This window comes from Bos indicus, chromosome 16 (genome assembly GCF_029378745.1).
Source record: "Bos indicus isolate NIAB-ARS_2022 breed Sahiwal x Tharparkar chromosome 16, NIAB-ARS_B.indTharparkar_mat_pri_1.0, whole genome shotgun sequence".
Taxonomy (NCBI): domain Eukaryota; kingdom Metazoa; phylum Chordata; class Mammalia; order Artiodactyla; family Bovidae; genus Bos; species Bos indicus.
Genome location: NC_091775.1, coordinates 20,457,620 through 20,477,062, shown reverse-complemented (window position 1 = coordinate 20,477,062; position 19,443 = coordinate 20,457,620). Strand labels below are relative to the sequence as shown.

The following is a 19,443-nucleotide window of genomic DNA, read 5'->3' as shown; positions in this document are numbered from 1 at the left end:
GATCCAGGTGTCCTGAAACTTAAGCTTTTGTGATAGGAGAAGAGAGGGTTATACTAATATTGAAAGTGATTTAGAAGATGACAGTACCACTGGTTGGATTAATTCTACAGTTGTGAATTAGGGTCACTCTGTTTTCCATATATCAACATTTTATAGAACACTGCATGTGAACACCACACTCTGGCCCTTTTACATGATTGCACTAATATAGAATCTAAATAACAGGTTTTTTTTTTACATAATGTGTGCTTATTGACTAATCAGACATTTATATAATCCCATTAAACAAAGTATTATTTCTTAAATCCTTATCTTTCATTAAAAAATGCTGCTTCTGGCATTTCTTGACAATGACTATAATTAATGATGTGAAAATTATCTGCCTGATGGCATTTGAACAGTAAGAACAATTGGTTAATGTTGTCAGAACATTGTATCATTCTAATAATACCCTCATGTTTATTACTCCATTTCCAGTGTGTGGATAGCACGTGTAATATGAAGAGGAAACAGTACTTATATTCAGTCGGATGAACACAAATCTTTGGGTTAAATAAAGGCATTTGGAATTATAGGTGGAGAATCACTGAACTTTTCAAAGAAAATTAATAGTGTCGTCTTCCAAGCAAGTTTGACCATTTGGTTGAGACTATTATAGAATTCCTTGTTAGAATAAAACTTCTCCTAGCTGGCCTGATGCACTATGGGGTTCTCCAGAGTGGTAGTTGCCACACTAAGATCATAACACACTGATATTTTCATCTTTAGAACTTGGAAATTATTTGTTCTTAATAATACCCGCTAATAAAGATGGAATCATTTTAAAGTTTATAAATAAATTTTTTAAAGGAAGTTAAGGTATAGTCAGTGATTTCCCTAAGTAACATTTCACTGATTTTTGCATCCTCTTCAGTTTTCAAGAGTAGAAGAGAAAGATGTAAGGGTAAAGTTAGTACATTGGGTGTTGCACATAATCAGCACTTTTAATATTATTCATCTCCCCTACAGCATCAGTCAGGGTTGCCCACTGGTATTTTATGTGCCACAGTGGTGAAGGGAGGGCTTTCCAGGTGGTGCTAGTGGTAGAGAACCTGCCTGCCAATGCAGGACACGAAAGAGACACGAGTTCGTTTCCTGGGTTGGGAAGATCCCCTGGAGGAGGGCATGGCAACCCACTCCAGTATTCTTGCCTGGAGAATCCCATGGACAGAGGAGCCTGGTGGGCTACAGTCCATAAGGTTGCAAAGAGTCAGACATGATTGAAGCAACTTAGCATGCAGGGATGAAGAGAACAGCTCTCGTAGGACATAGCATGCTTTTGATTGTACTGAAATTTTAGGTGGCAGTTATTAAATCATTTTTTCCTACTTGAGTTTCAAACTAAAGGTGAACTAGACATAAGAATTCCATCTATAAGATGGAAATAAAAAATAAAAGTCTTCTTCATTACTAAGAGAAGCCAGACTGGAGAGTATAACTTCTGACCAACAGGAAGACAGATTAGAAAAGAAAAAAAAAAAATCAATGAGATGACTGAGTATGCTTTGCTTTTTTTCTCTCCCCAATTCACAATCAATTAAATCTTTCTTCCTTCGGGATACCATGAGTGGGGCAAATAATCCTTAATTGTTACTCTAGGGAAATGTTTCCACAGGGAAACTAGAGGAAGATTGTTTCTGCATGTGACCATTGCTTACATCACTAGGGACGTTCACGTAGTTTAGATGGAGAGCTTTAGACAACACTGCATCTTAGTGATTTCTACCTTTAATGTCTTTATCATCTATTATTCCACACTATATCAAGGGATCAGTGTAGTAAGTGGAAAGAGAGTTCAGTTACCCATGAGAGAAATCAACCAACCAACCAACCAACCAAACAAACCCAGAAAATATAAGCAGGGGATAAGGTTGAGAACAGAATAGAAAATGAAAATCAAGGGTTTTTATTATAAGGCTTTTAATACTACTTCCTAGAAAAAAATAGTTCATATATATATATATATATATATATATAAAAAGACTTGTTCATTCAATTATACTTTGTTCTTTGCTTACTACATACCAGCAATAGTATCAACCACTAAAAATACAAGGCTGGAAAGAATAATTCACATTATTGAAAAGAGACATAGATAAATACACCAAAATTACAATGTAGTGTATTAAATATTGAACTAGAATTGACTCAAAAGAGTATTCAATCTTTTTAGAATATTTCTAAGTATCTTATAAGTGGAGAATATATAAGTATCTTATATAAGTATATATATAAGTATACTTGAAGTATCTTATAGAATATATAAGTATCTTATAAGTGGAGGAGGAGTAAAAAGCAACCATGCTTGTAAGGGCAAAGACAGTGATTGAAAACCACTGTAAATTTCTGAAAAGCAGGTGACATGAGCTGAATTATGCAGATACTGCAGTAGAGGAGGAATTAGTCTCATGGAAGAAATTGTATATGACAAGGCATGAAGGTGGGTGAAAAAATAGGGTTAATTCAGGAAACGTGCAGAGTTCCATGTAGCTCTAGTGCGTGGTGCCACTCACGGCGGGGATCAGTCAAGATTGTGACCCAGTGCATCTCTAAAGAGAAATTGCTGATGATCTTGTGCAGTAGTTTGTCTAAATACCTGATTTTGACTTGAGTGTATGTAAGTTTTTATTATAAATGTAGTATATCCAATTAAGAAAATTTAAAAGAGCAAAAATTAAAGCCTCTCAATTCCAGCATTTCAATGTAAAAACTAATTTCATTTTGGAAAATTTCTGGGAGGGAAAATATGTACTCCAGTTTATTTTTCATAACAAGCCTATGCACTATTATATGTCCTATTTTTTTTTTTTTCTCATGTTACTGTTTGGTCTTCATCACGTTTGCTTAAAATAACTATATAACATCCTATTAATGTAATATTAGAATAATATAACTCATGAAAAAATTCTACTTTAAACATTTCCTATTATAAATAGCAAATGCATCATTTTATAGGCTTCTCAAGGAAACATTTCCTAGGAATCTGGCTAACAGTCGTGTCTCATAAAACGTTTCTTACTGTATACTTGAGCAAGTTATTAAGTTGTTCCCTCTCGGTTTCAAAGCTGTTCTTTACTGCCTGCTTTGTGGTAGTGGAACTGGAACCTATAAACATTTCTCCTTTACTCGCTGGGATGATGTTGAATTCTCTCAGGAGAGGCTGTAGGAAGGCACCCCGAGGAAGCTGGAGGTTTCTTTTCCTGGTTGTGGTGTGCATTACTCTCAGAAGGTGATGCTCAGCCATACACAGCAGCACCCCTGGGCAGCTTCCCCTGAGGACCCCAAAGGGCAACTTCCCTACATGCTGGCCTCAGAAGAATGAGTTCTACAAGGTAAACTCAGGAAGATAGCACATGGCAGTCCCAGTAAATTCTGCTGATGCTCAGGTGGCACCTTCGCCTACCACTGTAGATGGTGACTTTCCAGTGAATTCTCCAGTACAGGCCCTTATCACGGGCAGCTTTCCTTGGGACTCTGCCAGTAAGTTTTTTTTCCAATAAGTTCTGTGGTGGAGCAACTCAATTGCTAGAGACCAAGTACCAAAGAACTTCTGCCTTCCTGGAACCTCAGCAAATTTCACCATCAAGTGGACTATGGCTGCATTATCTTTAACAAAGTCTGGTCTCATCCTAGGTCTCAACTCTCTGGGTTCTGTTCCTTCCCTGGGCGCTCTGCCTCAGTCTTAGGAGTAGTGACTTTTCCATCTCATCTCTTCTGCATTCATTAGAGATTTCTGGTCTCCTCAATAGGTAACACCCTTGTGTAATCAATCATTCTTTGTATTCAACTTTCCTTGTTTAGGTTACTCTGTGGGTTCTGTGACCTGATTGAATTCTAGTCTAATATATAATATGTTTTCATGAAGAATTTGCGATGACATATTGAACAGAGTATCAATATTACCCTTCACTCAGATGTTCAATGTCTTAGTATATTCAGGCTGCTGTAACAAAATACCACAGGCAGTTCAGTTCAGTTCAGTTGCGAAGTTGTGTCCAACTCTTTATGACCCCATGGACTGCAGCAGGCGAGGCTTCCCTGTCCATCACCAATTCCCAGAGTTTACTCAAACTCATGTCCATTGAGTCTGTGATGCCATCCAACCAACTCATCCTTTATTGTCCACTTCTCATGCCTTCAATCTTTCCCAACATTAGGGTATTTTCCAATGAGTCAGTTTTTTACATCAGGTAACCAAAGAATTGGAGTTTCAGCTTCAGCATCCGTCCTTCCAATGAATATCCAGGACTGATTTCCTTCAGGACGGACTGGTTGGATCTCCTTGCAGTCCAAGGGACTCTCAAGAGTCTTCTCCAACACCACAATTAAAAAGCATCCAAAAATAAATAAATAAATAAATAAAATAAAAAGCATCAATTCTTTGGCACTCAACTTTCTTTATAGTCCAACTCTCACATCCATATTTGACTACTGGAAAAAACATAGTTTTGACTAGATGGACCTTTAAGGACAAAGCAATGTCTCTGCTTTTTAACATGCTATCTAGGTTGGTCATAAATTTTCTTCCAAGGAGTAAGGGTCTTTTAATTTCATGACTGTAGTCACCATCTGCAGAGATTTTGGAGCCCCCCCAAAATAAAGTCTGTCACTACTTCCATTGTTTCTCCATCTATTGGCCATGAAATGATGGGACCAGATGCCATGATCTTAAGTTTTCTGAATGTTGAGCTTTAAGCCAACTTTTCCACTCTCCTCTTTCATTTTCATCAAGAGGCTCTGTAGTTCTGCTTCGCTTTCTGCCATAAGTGTGGTGTCATCTGCATATCTGGGGTTATTGATATTTCTCTCGCCAATTTTGATTCCAGCTTGTGTTTCATCCAGTCTACCATTTCTCATGATATACTCTGCATGTAAGTTAAATAAACAGGGCGACAATATACAGCCTTGATGTACTCCTTTTCCTATTTAGAACCAGTCTGTTGTTCCATGGCCAGTTCTAACTGTTGTTGCTTGACCTGCATCCAGATTTCTCAGGAGGCAGGTCAGGTGATCTGGTATTCCCATGTCTTGAAGAATTTTCCACAAATTGTTGTGATCCACACAGTCAAAGGCTTTGGCATAGTCAATAAAGCAGAAGTAGACATTTTTCTGGAACTCTCTTGTTTCTTTGATGATCCAGCAGATGTTGGCAATTTAACCTCTGGTTCCTCTGCCTTTTCTAAATCCAGCTTGAACATCTGGAAGTTCATGGTTCACATGCTGTTGAAACCTGACTTGGAGAATTTTGAGCATTACTTTACTAGTGTGTGCCATGAGTACAATTGTGAGGTTGTTTGAGCATTCTTTGGCATTGCCTTTCTTTGGGATTGGAATGAAAACTGACCTTTTCCAGTCCTGTGGCCACTGCTGAGTTTTCCAAATGTTCTTGCATATTGAGTGAAGCACTTTCAGAGCATCATCTTTTATATTTGAAATAGCTCAACTGGAATTCCATCACCTCCTCTAGCTTTGTTTGTAATGATGCTTCCTAAGGGCCACTTGACTTCACATTCCAGGATGTCTGGCTCTAGGTGAATGATCAAGCCATGGTGATTATCTGGGTCATGAAGATCTTTGTACAGTTCTTCTGTGTATTCTTACCACCTCTTCTTGATATCTTCTCCTTCTGTTAGGTCCACACCATTTCTGTCCTTTATTGTGCCCATCTTTGCATGAAAAGTTCTATTGGTATCTCTAATTTTCTTGAAGAGATCTCTAGTCTTTCCCATTCTATTATTTTCCTCTATTTCTTTGCATTGATCACTGAGGAAGGCTTTCTTATCTCTCCTTCCCATTCTTTGGACTTCTGCATTCAAATGGGTATATCTTTCCTTTTCTCCTTTACTTTCACTTCTCTTCATTTCATAACTGTTTGTAAGGCCTCCTCAGACAACTACTTTGCCTTTTGCATTTCTTTTTCTGGGGATGGTCTGGATCACTGCCTCCTGTACAATGTCATGAATCTCTGTCCATAGTTCTTCAGGCACTCTATCAGATCTAATCCCTTGAATCTATGTGTCACTTCCACTGTAAAATCATAAGGGATTTGATTTAGGTCATACCTGAATGGTCTAGTGGTTTTCCCTACTTTCTTCAACTTAAGTCTGAATTTGGCAAGAAGAAGTTCATGGTCTGAGACACAGTCAGCTCCCAGTCTTGTTTTTGCTGACTGTATAGAGCTTCTCCATCTTTGGCTGCAAAGAAAATGATCAATCTGATTTTGGTGTTGGCCATCTGGTGATGTCCATGTGTAGAGTCTTTTCTTGTGTTGTTGGAAGAGGGTGTTTGCTATGACCAGTGCATTCTCTTGGCAAAACTTTGTTAGCCTCTGCTCTGCTTCATTCTGTACTCCAAAGCCAAATTTGCCTGTTTCTCCAGGTATTTCTTGACTTCCTACTTTTGCATTCCAGTCCCCTATAATGAAAAGGACATCTTTTTTGGGTGTTAGTTCTAGAAGGTCTTGTAGGTCTTCATAGAATCATTCAACTTCAGCTTCTTCAGCATTACTAGTCAGGGCATAGACTTGGATTACAGTGATATTGAATGGTTTGCCTTGGAAACGAACAGAGATCATTCTGTCATTTTTGATATTGCATCCAAGTACTGCATTTCAGGCTCTTTTGTTGACCATGATGGCTACTCCATTTCTTCTGAGGGATTCCTGCCTGCAGTAGTAGATATAATGGTCATCTGAGTTAAATTCACCCATTCCAGTACATTTTAGTTCTCTGATTCCTAGAATGTCGACGTTCATTCTTGCCATCTCCGGTTTGACCACTTCCAATTTGCTTTAATTCATGGACCTGACATTCCAGGTTCCTATGCAATATTGCTCTTTACAGCATCAGACCTTGCTTCCATCACCAGTCACATCCACAACTGGGTATTGTTTTTGCTTTGGCTCCGTCTCTTCATTCTTTCTGGAGTTATTTCTCCACTGATCTCTAGTAGCATACTGGGCACCTACTGACCTGAGGAGTTCATTTTTCAGTGTCCTATATTTTCCCCTTTTCATACTGTTCATGGGGTTTCAAGGCAAGAATACTGATGTGGTTTGCCATTCCCTTCTCCAGTGGTCCATGGTTTGTCAGACCTCTCCACCATGGCCCGTCTGTCTTAGGTGGCCCTACACAGCGTAGCTCATCATTTCATTGAGTTAGATAAGGCTGTGGTCCATGTGACCAGATTGGTTAGTTTCTGTGATTGTGGTTTTCAGTCTGTCTGCCTTCTGATGGAGAACAATAAGAGGCTTATGGAAGCTTCCTGATGGCAGAGACTGACTGAGGGGGAAACTGGTCTTATTCTGATGGGTGGGCCCATGCTCAGTAAATCTTTAATCCAATTTTCCACCACAGGCAGAGTGGCTTCTAAACCACAGAAATGTATTTCCCAGTGTTATGGAGGCTGGAAGTCCAAGGTCAGGGTGTCAGCATGGTTGGATTCTAATGAGGGCTCTCTTTGGGTTTGCAGTCTGCCAGCTCTTCCCTGTGTTCTGATGTGGTGAAAGGAACAAGGAGTTTTTCCAGAGTTTTCTTTCACAACTAATTCCATTTGTGGACTCTACCCTTATGACCTCATCATTTTTCAAAGGCCCCCCTTCTTAAATCATCACCTTGGGTATTCTGTTCCTGCTATCTGAACTTGGGGAATATACAGTATTCAGTCTGTAGAAGTCATTCTTATTCAGTCTTCAATTATTCCCTTTCCCCAACCATCATGACGGTGCTGGGGGGAAGGACAGCTTCCCTCTGGTCCTTTGCATTTGCGAGACATCAGAAGATGCTGGCTTATATAGTGGTGATGCTCATGTAACTCTTGTGACATCCGATGCATGGAGCTAGGGAGCACGCCTTCATCCTTATTTTGCTTGGGTCCTGGTAAGTACCTTGCTATCTCATCCTATGGTCTCCAGCTATTGCTGAGAGCTCCCGGGGATTGGTTTCCCACATTCTCCATCCAACCTTTGATCCACCCAAGTCTGGAGGGTCATCTTGTCCCAGTCATAGAAGGTCAAGTTACACACTCGCTGGATCTCAACCCAACATCCTCATCACTCAGGAAACAAAGCAAAATGACACTTTACACAGTGAATTATTTTTCTTTTAGCACTTAAATAGTGCCACATCCTCCCTCTAATATAGGCGACCTCTGCATGATGAACCTTTCCTCCCCTTCCCCCACACATGAGCAGGAGGGATTAGACATTTGTATGCCTCAGAATCCTGCTGTACACTGTCTGTCCCTTAGAGAATGGAAAGTTCCAGTGCCTGATCATGTCCCCTCCCCATAATTTTTTTTCCTTTTATTAGTACCTCCTTTTTCTACCTCCTTCTCTCTTCAGATCTTTCATGTGTGAATTCTCCATTGCTGATAAAATAAAAAATGTCTCTACAAAATAGCAGATTAAAGCAACAATAGCCATCTACAATTTCAGTTTCCATGGGTTATAAATTCAGGAAACATCCTAGTCAGGATGTTGGGTGGTGACAGACATGGCTTGTGCAGTAGTTTGCAAGCTGTCGATCTAGTGTATCAGTGTCTAATGAACAGTCTGATTAAGAAACGTGCATGCATGCGTGCTGAGTCGTGTCCAGCTTTTTGTGACCCCATAGACTATAGCCCACTGGCTCCTCTCTTCATGGGATTTCCCAGGCAAGAATACCAGAGTGGGTTGCCATTTCCTACTCCAATAAGAACTATAGTTATTTCTGTTTCAGAGAACTGCAAGGATGCTATAAAAAGGATACTGTGTCATGTAAAGAACAAAACAAGAGTTTAAGCTTCTAAGAATGCATCATTACAAATGGCACTTTTCTTACATTATACTACACAATAAAAATAACCAGTGTTTGCTTTATCTCAATTTAAAAAAATATGAACCATATTCTTATTCAAAAGAGTAGATTGTTGTGGTTATGTATTGATAGTTATGTTACATAATAGAAAAACAATTAGAAATGATTCCCTACCTGTTTGTGGAATATAAATATTCTTTTTCTCCTTTTCTTCTTTTAATTTCAGGTATTCAGTACTTCTTAGACACTGCCCTGGTGCCATATACCTCGTATTCCTATTATATCTTGACCAGCAGCGTGCATGGTTCAACACGAAGCACAGCTGTCACCTACAGGACAAAACCAGGAACCCCAGTGGGAAGTTTGAATTTAAGTTATATCAGCCCTGTTAGCTCAGACTCTGTGACACTTACCTGGGCTTCACCTTCAAATCGTTCTGGTCCTATTGAGAAGTATATTTTGTCCTGTGCTCCTCTTCATGATGTCCAGCCCTGTTCTCCCTATGAAGGCCCTGAGACCACCACTACCATCTGGAATCTGCTTCCATTCACCAAGTACCATTTTGCTGTGCAGGCGTGTACTAGTGGGGGCTGTTTGCACAGCACCCCTTTGACAGTGACCACCGCCCAGGCAGCTCCCAGAAGGCTGGGTCCACCCAAGGTGCGGAAGATCAGTTCCACAGAGCTTCACGTAGAATGGGCTCCACCGATGGAACCAAATGGTAGGAGTTCAAGGCCTACATTTCCCATTTTTGGGTAGAAGGAGGTGAATCTGGGTATTTGAAATTTTCAGTAAGATTCTGGCAACTGTTTTGTTTTTATAATTGCAGGATGTTGTAATTGGGAAACAGTTTCTGAAGATATAAGATACTATTTGTCCTGGTTAGTAAAATAAGTGTATTTCTTTAATCTAATAACAAACTCCACTCATTTAAATTGCCCCCTAAAAGGCTAATATTATCTTTGCTCTTAATGACATCTGCCATAACACAAATGATGTTTCTAATTTGAAACTCACTTAGGAAATGCATTATATTTGACTGTGTCACAAGTTAGGGCACCCATAAGTAGTAAATTTTCTTTTAAGTGAGAAAAAGATATGAAATAATACAAAAAATATGTATATAGGCTAACCAACTCCATTAAGTTAATTTTTGTGCTCATATAATTGAACCTTTGGTTATACAGGCCAGCATACATTCATAGATTTTTAATAATTTAATATCATGTACATATTATGGCAAAAGCTTTTTTCTTGGAATTTTTAACATACTTGATTAGATATAAATAAACTGTAATATTCTAACATTTATGTAAATAAGGCTTATATTAAACAGATAATAAAATTTAAATCCCTAAATTTGAAAATATACACTTTGATCAAATTTCCAAAAACAAATAGCCATTCTTAGTAGAAATTATAATCATCCTGAAAAATACTGAATTTACCTATCATAAGTTATAATTATTTTGTATTTGTGCATTTTCCATTTCTTTTTCATTTTCCATGAATATGCTTTTTAGTAATATTTCATACTTTCATGTAGCTATGAGTTTTTGTTTCTTTAGAAGTGCCTATCATTTATATTACCAAGGAAATGGACAGGTAATTGAGTCAGAACAATGAAAACAAAGACTCTTCAAATAATCTAACCTCACATGATCAATAAAATAGGCCATTTGTCTAATACGTCATCTTTTTCACTGTTTCACTTTTCCAGGCATAATTATAAGATATGAACTGTATATGAAAAGACTGAAGTCTAGTGGAGAAACAAGGTCAGCAGAAAGTCAAGTTTTTCAGAGCAGTGGCTGGCTCGGTCCTCACCCTCTTGCAGAATCAGCCAATGAAAATGCTCTAGAACCTCCAGAAACAACCACAGTCATCACTGGCTTGGAGCCATACACCAAGTACAAGTTTAGAGTCTTAGCTGTGAACATGGCTGGGAGTGTGTCTTCTGCCTGGACCACAGGAAGAACGGGAGAATCAGGTGAAGATCAGTGCTTTGAACTCTACTTTGAAAACACCTGAATGAAAATATTTCCTCAAATTAAAGTCATCAGTACTAACTACATTGGAAAAGCAAGAGTTAATAAACTTGCATAAGCCAAGGAATTATTGAATACATGGATTGGTTGCATATATAATTCAAAGTCATAAAGTTTTTGCAGTAAGTTTTAGGGAAAATTTAATGTTTTAGCTATTACCTCAAGGGAGAAAACTGACCAAACTATAGTCATAGTCTTTTGGGAACATTCATCAGAAATAGCAATTGGTTTCCAGTCCTGAAGTGGGTTGGCCATATGTCCCATCCTGCTCCAAATTCAGTACAATTTATGTTCAATGAAAAAGATAACTGTTGCCAGTTTCATAAATCTGTTTTTGTTTTTCTTTCTTTTTCTTAAAGAAATAGTTTAAGTACTAGATTGGACCTGAAAATATAATCCCAGACATCAAAGTTTGTAATTCACAAGTGTGTTTATAAGCAGTATGATAAGGAAGGATGGTTAAAAGTTTTAATTTTTCTAAGCTATCATTACTAAAGCAAGTGAGATATTTTTAAGCCTCCACCTCATTCTTTATATTATAAACACTTCAAATTTCATGAGCCCTTAACAAAAAAAATAAAAATACACTTTTGCTATGCTTTGAAGCTATAGATATCCAAAGAGACCCAAGTGCTGATTTAAGTGGGATATGTTAGGATTGTGAAGGGTAAGGGGAATTTCAGGTTTGATGTCCAAGGGAATCATTTCATAAATAAAATGTGCGTTGTGCTTGAGCATCTCTTAAGTGACTTCCAGCCATCTTGGCCAAATAATAGTGCCATGATAGCACAAGTGATGAGCCATGGCATTCTGGAAGGGGAAAATCAAGGTCAGAAATGAAAAGTAATGGATGAAATAGCAATACTGGACCCTCCTAATCGTATGGGTCACTGGCTAATGAGAGTGCAGTGAGGTCCTTTGATAATACACCTTTGGTCAGCACATTTAAAATCCATATTAAGATCTCAAGGATGGTAGGTAGAGAATGTATGTATGTACATCCCTGAACATTTCTATCAGGATGTACTGAAAACTTTTCACATGTCTTCAGGGTTATTTAGAACACTTTCAGTGTTCCTCTTTCTAAAGTGTAATACTCTCCAAGAAGTTCAGTGAAGTACTTACATATATAAGAAATCCAGTATGTCCCTATGCATTGTTCTAAGCTGTGGACTGAGACGTATTCTGTTTTGTGGTTTTTCCTTCTAAAGACTTCATACAACTTATGATTTCCTCCCCTATTACCTACCAGTTTTCTTTATGAACACAGGTCAATTCCTATTTTTATTTTGTAAATGGAAAACATCTTTGTTAGTAATGTGAGGTAGAGAACATGCTTGAAGATATATTTTTAAGTGAGTATTTTTTTATATACATGCCAGCATATTCTTTGATTTTTAAAATAAGAGTATTACATAAGGAATGTGATGTTTCTGAAACTATTAATAGGATAAACTTGTGATTTCAGCTTGAAAACCTGTTCATGTGACATTCATTGTTTCGGCTGTTGTTATTGTCGTTAATAGCGCCTGTATTTGTGATGCCCCCTTCAGTCTCCCCACTGTCTCCTCACTCGCTCAATGTGTCCTGGGAGCTGCCACCGGACAGTGTTACAAGAGGAAAAGTTGTGGGGTATAACATCAGTATGATTTCTGAACAATCACCCCAACGATCTTATCCAGTGGTGGTTCCACAGGTATTGTTATTTCCAATTCATGTCCTTCTAGAATTGAATTATGTCTTTGTTTTTATAGTTTCTGCATTTGCAGAATTCTGGCAGAATTTTCATCTATACAATCCTTAAATAGGGAATTTTTTCTTATATAATATCACTTATTTTTTTCTAGTACAAATGTAAATAGTATGGATATACTTTTGTTTCATGAAATCTGCTTTTCCTACTTAGCATATATCCTCAAGTATCTTTCAAGAGGTTGACGTTCAGTAGCTGTGTACTATTGTATTGGTAGGTACACAATAATGATTCAACCAATGCACAATCAATTGGTATGTATATTGTATGAATTCTTTTGGAAATGTAAATAACATCGATAAGAACATTTTGTATGTACATTTGTATATTTCAAGTTCCTAAGAAAAATTTCTGAGGGATGCAGTTTATTTTACAGCTTATAGCAAAGGTTATGAACATTTCAAGGTTTAGGATATGTAGTGACATATTGCCTACTAGTGGGTCATCTCCAGTCAGCAGTGATGAGACTAATGATCATAGGTAACAGTTACTGAGGCTTTACTTTGTACACATACTAAATCATGATATGTATAACATTCTTGGAAGATGAGAAGCTCTTGTTACTCTCCATGATACGGTATGGCCAGTGTTCTTTCTATCAGCACAAGGGTCAGTTCAGTCTCTCAGTCATATGCGACTCTGCGACCCCATGGACTGCCGCACGCCAGGCCTCCCTGTCCATCACCAGTTCCCGGAGTTTACTCAAACTCATGTCCATTGAGTCAGTGATGCCATCCAACCATCTTATCCTCTGTTGTCCCCTTCTCCTCTGGCCTTCAATCTTTCCCAGCATCAGGGTCTTTTCAAATCAGTCAGTTCTTCGCATCAGGTGGGCCAAAGTATTGGAGTTTCAGCTTCAGCATCCGACCTTCCAGTGAACACCCAGGACTGATCTCCTTTAGGATGGACTGGTTGGATCTCCTTGCAGTCCAAGGGACTTTTAAGAATCTTCTCCAACACCACAGTTCAAAAGCATCAATTCTTCAGCACTCAGCTTTCTTTATAGTTCAACTCTCACATCCATACATGCCTACTGGAAAAACCATAGCTTTGACTAGATGGACCTTTGTTGGCAAACTAATGTCTTTGCTTTTAATATGCTTGTCTAGGTTGGTCATAACTTTCCTCCAAGGAGCAAGCATCTTTTAATTTCATGGCTGCAACCACCATCTGAGTGATTTTGGAGCCCAAAAAAATAGTCCGTCTCTGTTTCCCCATCTATTTGCCATGAAGTGATGGGACTAGATGCCATGATCTTAGTTTTCTGAATCTTGAGCTTTAAGCCAACTCTTTCACTCTCCTGTTTCACTTTCGTCAAGAAGCTCTTTAGTTCTTCTTCACTTTCTGCCATAAGTGTGGTATCATCTGCATATCTGAGTTATTGATATTTCCCACCGCCATTCTTGATCCAGCTTGTGCTTCATCCAGTCCAACATTTCTCATGATGTACTCTGCATATAAGTTAAATGAGCCGGGTGACAATATACAGCCTTGATGTACTCTTTTCCCAATTTGGAACCAGTCTGTTGTTCCATATCCAGTTCTAACTGTTACTCCTTGACCTGTATCCATATTTCTCAGGAGGCAGGTCAGGTGGTCTGGTATTCCCATCTCTTGAAGAATTTTCCACAGTTTGTTGTTATCTGTGCAAAGGCTTTGGCATAGTCAATAAAGCAGAAATAGATGTTTTTCTGGAACCCTCTTGATTTTTCAATGATCCAACAGATGTTGGCAATTTGATCTCTGGTTCTTCTGCCTTTTCTAAATCCAGATTGAATATCTGGAGGTTCATGGTTCATGTACTGTGAAACCTGACTTGTAGAATTTTGAGCATTCTTTGGCATTGCCTTTCATTGGGATTGGAATGAAAACTGACCTTTTCCAGTCCTGTGGCCACTGTTGAGTTTTTCCAAATTTGCTAGTATATTGAGTACAGTACTTGCACAGCATCATCTTTTAGGATTTGAAATAGCTCAACTGGAATTCCATCACCTCCTCTAGCTTTGTAGTGATGCTTCCTAAGGTGCACTTGACTTCGCATTCCAGGATGTCTGGCTCATCAGAATTGTGGATGTGGGGTCTGGACACAGCATATTATGCCTTCTGGCTATTACTTGTATTATAATATTCTATTCCAAGAAAGTAAAATTAAAAAAAAAATGCATAGTTTATAAAACACGTCCCAGAAATCAACTTGTTTTGATCCCATTTTTACCAATTACTAGGCATATCTCACATCTCTGTGCTTGAGATTTCACTAATTTGTTAAATGCAAAAACAATTTCTGCTTATCTATAGTTTATATGGAGCTTAAAAAGCTCAACAGATATTAGATATTATTTTTAGTGATTGTTATTAATGGGATAAGATTACATACATTTATAAAATATTCAATAGGGCAGGAAAATATTTTTATATTGAGAAAACAGGTATATAAAAATCTTTGATCATTTTAAAATAACTTTATTTATTTATTTTGACAGTTCTGGGTCTTTGTGGCTGTGTAGGGTTTTCTCTAGCTGTGGCAATCGCTGCGATCTAGCTGTGGTGCTTGGGCGTCTGATTGCAGTGGCTTTTCTCATCGCAGAACATGGGCTCAATAGCTGCAGTTCCTGGGCTCTGGAGCAGAAGCTTAGCAGTTGTGGTGCATGGGCTTAGCTGCTCCGCAGCATGTGGGGTCTTCTGGGACCAGGGATCAAACCCATATCTCTTGCATTGGCAGATGGATTCTAACCACTGAGCCACCAAGGGAGTTCCCTTTATTGTTTAAAAGTCTTGTTTTGTGTGTGTAGCAGAATTAAAATAAGGATATAGATATGTCACTTTATTTTCTTTCTTGCACCCTCTCCTGCAAGTATTCCATCATATATTCAAGAAAATTAAATTACCAGTGGCAAAGTCGAATTTTTTTTTTTTTACATTCTCAACAATTAAATTTATATCCACACTGACCTGAATGTGTGTCATTATAATCTTGATAAATAAATAGCCAAAATTTCTGGGGAAAGCCTACTGTAAAAAATAATGGTTAAAGGATCTTTCCCTAAGAATGTGGCAGAAGACATTTATAGAAGTGGTGATGTTATCATTGTAGGATTTTAAGCTTTGACAAAGTTTTTCATGCTCCTTTAAGATTAATCCCCCAAAAAAGTTTTCGATTAAATATATGCTTTAAAACTTGTTAAGATGATTCTGTATACATGATAAAGACACAGTTTATCTGAGTGATAATTTTACATGCCCCAAACTCTAGGAAAAATGTCTGTTAAAAATCACATAATTTCTATTAACTATATGTAGAGGAGTAAAATTTAATCAAAATTAATATTAATCCACATTTTCTCTTTACTACATTTCATTATGTGTTCTTGAGACAGAGAATACTTTGTTTAAAAAGATAAAACTTTTAAAATTAAATAAATACTTTAATGTATTTTATCTTAACAATTGCAGAAAATCTACATTAAATTTCATCAGAATTGTTCTAAATAGGATAAATTTTATAGCAATATTAAGTAAGTTTTACTCATTTCCAAGTTTTCTTTGCGGGGTGGGAGGGGGGAAGCTTTAAATCACATTGCACAAAAGAAAAAAAAATTATATCCTCAAAATCTAAGTAGCCATTTTGGAACTAGAAAAAGGATTAGTAAATCAGTGTTTGATGTTTTTCTGATTTCTAAATGTAATTGAAGGAAGTGGTATTAATGTTTTTACATTTTCTACATTTTTAGAATCTTTAAATCACCTTTATTTCTGAAAAATGTTATGTTAACAATGTAATTTATATTCTAATCACACTGCTTTCAAGAACTACTCAGCTTATGAAAATTTAAAGTCAATACTCAGGCATATAATCCAAATGAATTTTATTGTACTCCTAAAGGAAAAACAAAATCTGGAAATTGACTTCATATGTAACTAATATTTAGTTATATGTAGTATTTATATGTATGGAAGATTATTTGATATCCTGTTATCAGTATCTCTTAGAAAAATAGTTTGTGCTCATGCATGCTGTCAGACTGTTGGTTAATGACTTTTTTCTGAATATAATCACCAGGGGCCTTTGTATCTATAGACTAAGCAAATTTACATGGTTGCTTTTGATCAGTTCTAGTTATATTGACAGACTAGCTCTTGGTGTTGATTGTTTAATTATTTGTTTATGGACCATAGAGTCTCCTTTGCTCACATCTGCTATTTTCATTGGAAATTGTGTGATAAAGACAATGTTTCAAAAAAAAAAAAAAAGTAACCGTTTGATCAATATGCTTACACTTAGTTGTACAAGAAAGGCAATTGAGAATTGACTTCATGTAGATGCTCAGTAATCTTTCCTTTTTTCTCCTTTTCCTTCCTGCAGCTTTCTTTCTTTCTTTCTTCCTTTTTTTTAAGAGCAAATGATGGGATTGATTTAATGAAGTGATGACATTTTTCTGTACCAGCTCCATCAGCTAGCATGTGGACATTACTGCACTGGGTTCATCCTGGCCAAGCCCTGTGGTTTTATTTGGACTTTTTTCACAATAACAATGAGCGTGTCACCATTCTTTATCTCTACTGTCGGTGACAAGAGCCACACCACCACGCTGCTTTATGAGGCAATAACTCGGTTTCCTCATTTATCCACTCAGGAACTGGATTATTACCTCATAAAACAGTGTGATTGTACAATTATCAATTAAACCCTAGCTTGTTGAGTCCCTTCAAAAAGAAATTCCTTTTTCTAATTGTGGTTGGCAGTAATTCCCTCTGTTGAAATTTCTGGAAATTTGCTTGTCAAGCTTATATTTTTCACAATAGATACCTAATATCTGACTTTTTTTTTTTTCTTACCTTGCAGGTATTGTATACTGCTAAATCCCAAGAACTATCTTATATTGTAAAAGGACTAAAACCTTACAGGATATACAACTTTACTATTTCTCTCTGCAACTCAGTTGGCTGTGTAACCAGTGCTTCAGAAGCAGGACAGACTTTAGCATCAGGTAAGCAAGTTTTAGCGGATGTGAAAAATATATTGTATGTTTATAAAGAAAACACCTACAAAGCTCAATAGCGTCTCTAGTTTGGGCTTAATATTTGTCTTTTCAGCTTTCTCTTACTCCCTCACAAACTCTGATTGCTACTGACCTTGACATAGTTGAACAGAAAAATAAATTTAAGAGCCTGGAGGATTCCTGAGTTGCAGTGTCATAATAAATATAATGAGGTGCAGATTGACTCTAGGACTCAGCCACCACCCTAAGTCCTAAAGGTGTCCCAACAATTGTTAGAAGTATTTAGGAGGCTTCTTGTGAGGATTCGGAATACTTCTCCCTTCAGCCTTAACCTTTCGTGTGGGATTGGATTTACCCACTCCTGCCCCATGGAGCTAACAGCAGACATCCAGAAATTAGTAGGCTGCACTGGTGTCATATTTTGCCTTTATTGGATAGGCAATAGTGTTATTATCTGTTTATTATAAATATAAAATTGCTAGGTGCATAACATTGAAATAAAAAACTTATTATCAAGTATAATCTTAGTAGGAGATGGCTTGTATAATTTTTTGTTTGCTTCACTTAGAACAAATTAAGTTCATACAAACTTGATTACATGTATTATTAACACCTATATAACCCAATTACTTACAAGTTAAGATTTTTTTCAAATCAGTTTTTCTGTCAGCATCCAACAAGGCTTAGTTTCCTGGTGCTCTTTAAGGAAATATCCAGATGTGAAGAGGTTATGAAATTTCTAGCAAACATATTTAGCTATGAAAATATTCCTCAGACCTTCTTCCTTACTGTTTCCATATAAAGTTCCATAGTTTTTGTTATATTTTATTTTAGTTCTGGAAAACTTGTTTGGCCCAAATTATATTAATATACAACAAATATCAAATATAGCAAGTAATTTTTCTTCAAATTTTCTGTCAGCAAGGAAGACTCCAAAGTTTCAAGAAATTATGTTTTATTATCTGCATGAGTGAACTCTGTGTTTTTCACATACTTAACCTATATTTACAAATATTTATGGAGTGCGTAGCTTGAACAAAACACCATTTTCCTGTAAGACTGTACATTTATTTATTTTTATATATTATGTTATTAGAGAGCTACAGAGTGTGGATAATAGCATCTGTCTCCTTTAGGAAAAATGATGTAACTGGGTGATGAGAACAAAAATTAAGAGTAATCTGTCCTGGGGGCCAGAGAAAGTGAAAACAGAAGCCACATGAGCGGAAGATTGGACAGAGGCCTAGTGGAGGCTAAAGGGACCCCGACCATGTGCTTAAGCAGAACTGAAATCACAGCTTTTCAGGGCTTTAGAACATTTAAAAGTCATCTAGGGTGACCGTCTTGCCAATATTAATACATCGCTGGCAACATTCCTTCCAAGTGTTTGATCCTTTAGTGGTAGAGAAACTGCTCCTTCTCCAGCAAATCAGACCATGTGTAGTGACCTCTTTGAAAAGGCAATTTTCAGACTGATAATGATCCAAAATATTTCCTTCTGGCTTCTACTGAACATTCTCCTTCCAATCCCTTGGGAGCTGTTCTCATTTTAATTCCTATTCCTCGTGACATCACGTCCAATAACATCTTCAATAATAATACCTCCACCCAAGTCTTCTTTCCTTAAGGCTGTGTACCATACTAGCTCCCATCTGCACTCTACATGCTCCAGTTTGTGACACTGTTAGGACAGGCTCTTTCCTCTAGATGAGATCTACTCTCGTCTTTTCGTAGACACAACCTGAAAGAACTGAATGGGGGCATGCTGGTCCCTAGAGACTAGACAGATCCTGGAGATGGAAAGTGAA

At 37.4% G+C, this 19,443-nt stretch overlaps 2 protein-coding genes across 2 annotated transcripts in view; both read left to right on the top strand.

Annotated features, from left to right (window-relative positions):
* Positions 1–10,865, top strand: part of USH2A (usherin) — a 190,215-nt gene extending 179,350 nt beyond the window's left edge. The window contains exons 15-16 of the mRNA XM_070768846.1: positions 9,061–9,555; positions 10,555–10,865. Of these exons, the coding sequence (XP_070624947.1) occupies positions 9,061–9,555; positions 10,555–10,865 (806 nt within the window). The remainder of the gene's footprint in view (positions 1–9,060; positions 9,556–10,554) is intronic.
* A 1,350-nt stretch (positions 10,866–12,215) lies between these two features.
* LOC139176525 (usherin-like) overlaps positions 12,216–19,443 on the top strand; it is a 137,750-nt gene continuing 130,522 nt past the window's right edge. The window contains exons 1-3 of the mRNA XM_070768845.1: positions 12,216–12,237; positions 12,409–12,578; positions 17,479–17,623. Of these exons, the coding sequence (XP_070624946.1) occupies positions 12,216–12,237; positions 12,409–12,578; positions 17,479–17,623 (337 nt within the window). The remainder of the gene's footprint in view (positions 12,238–12,408; positions 12,579–17,478; positions 17,624–19,443) is intronic.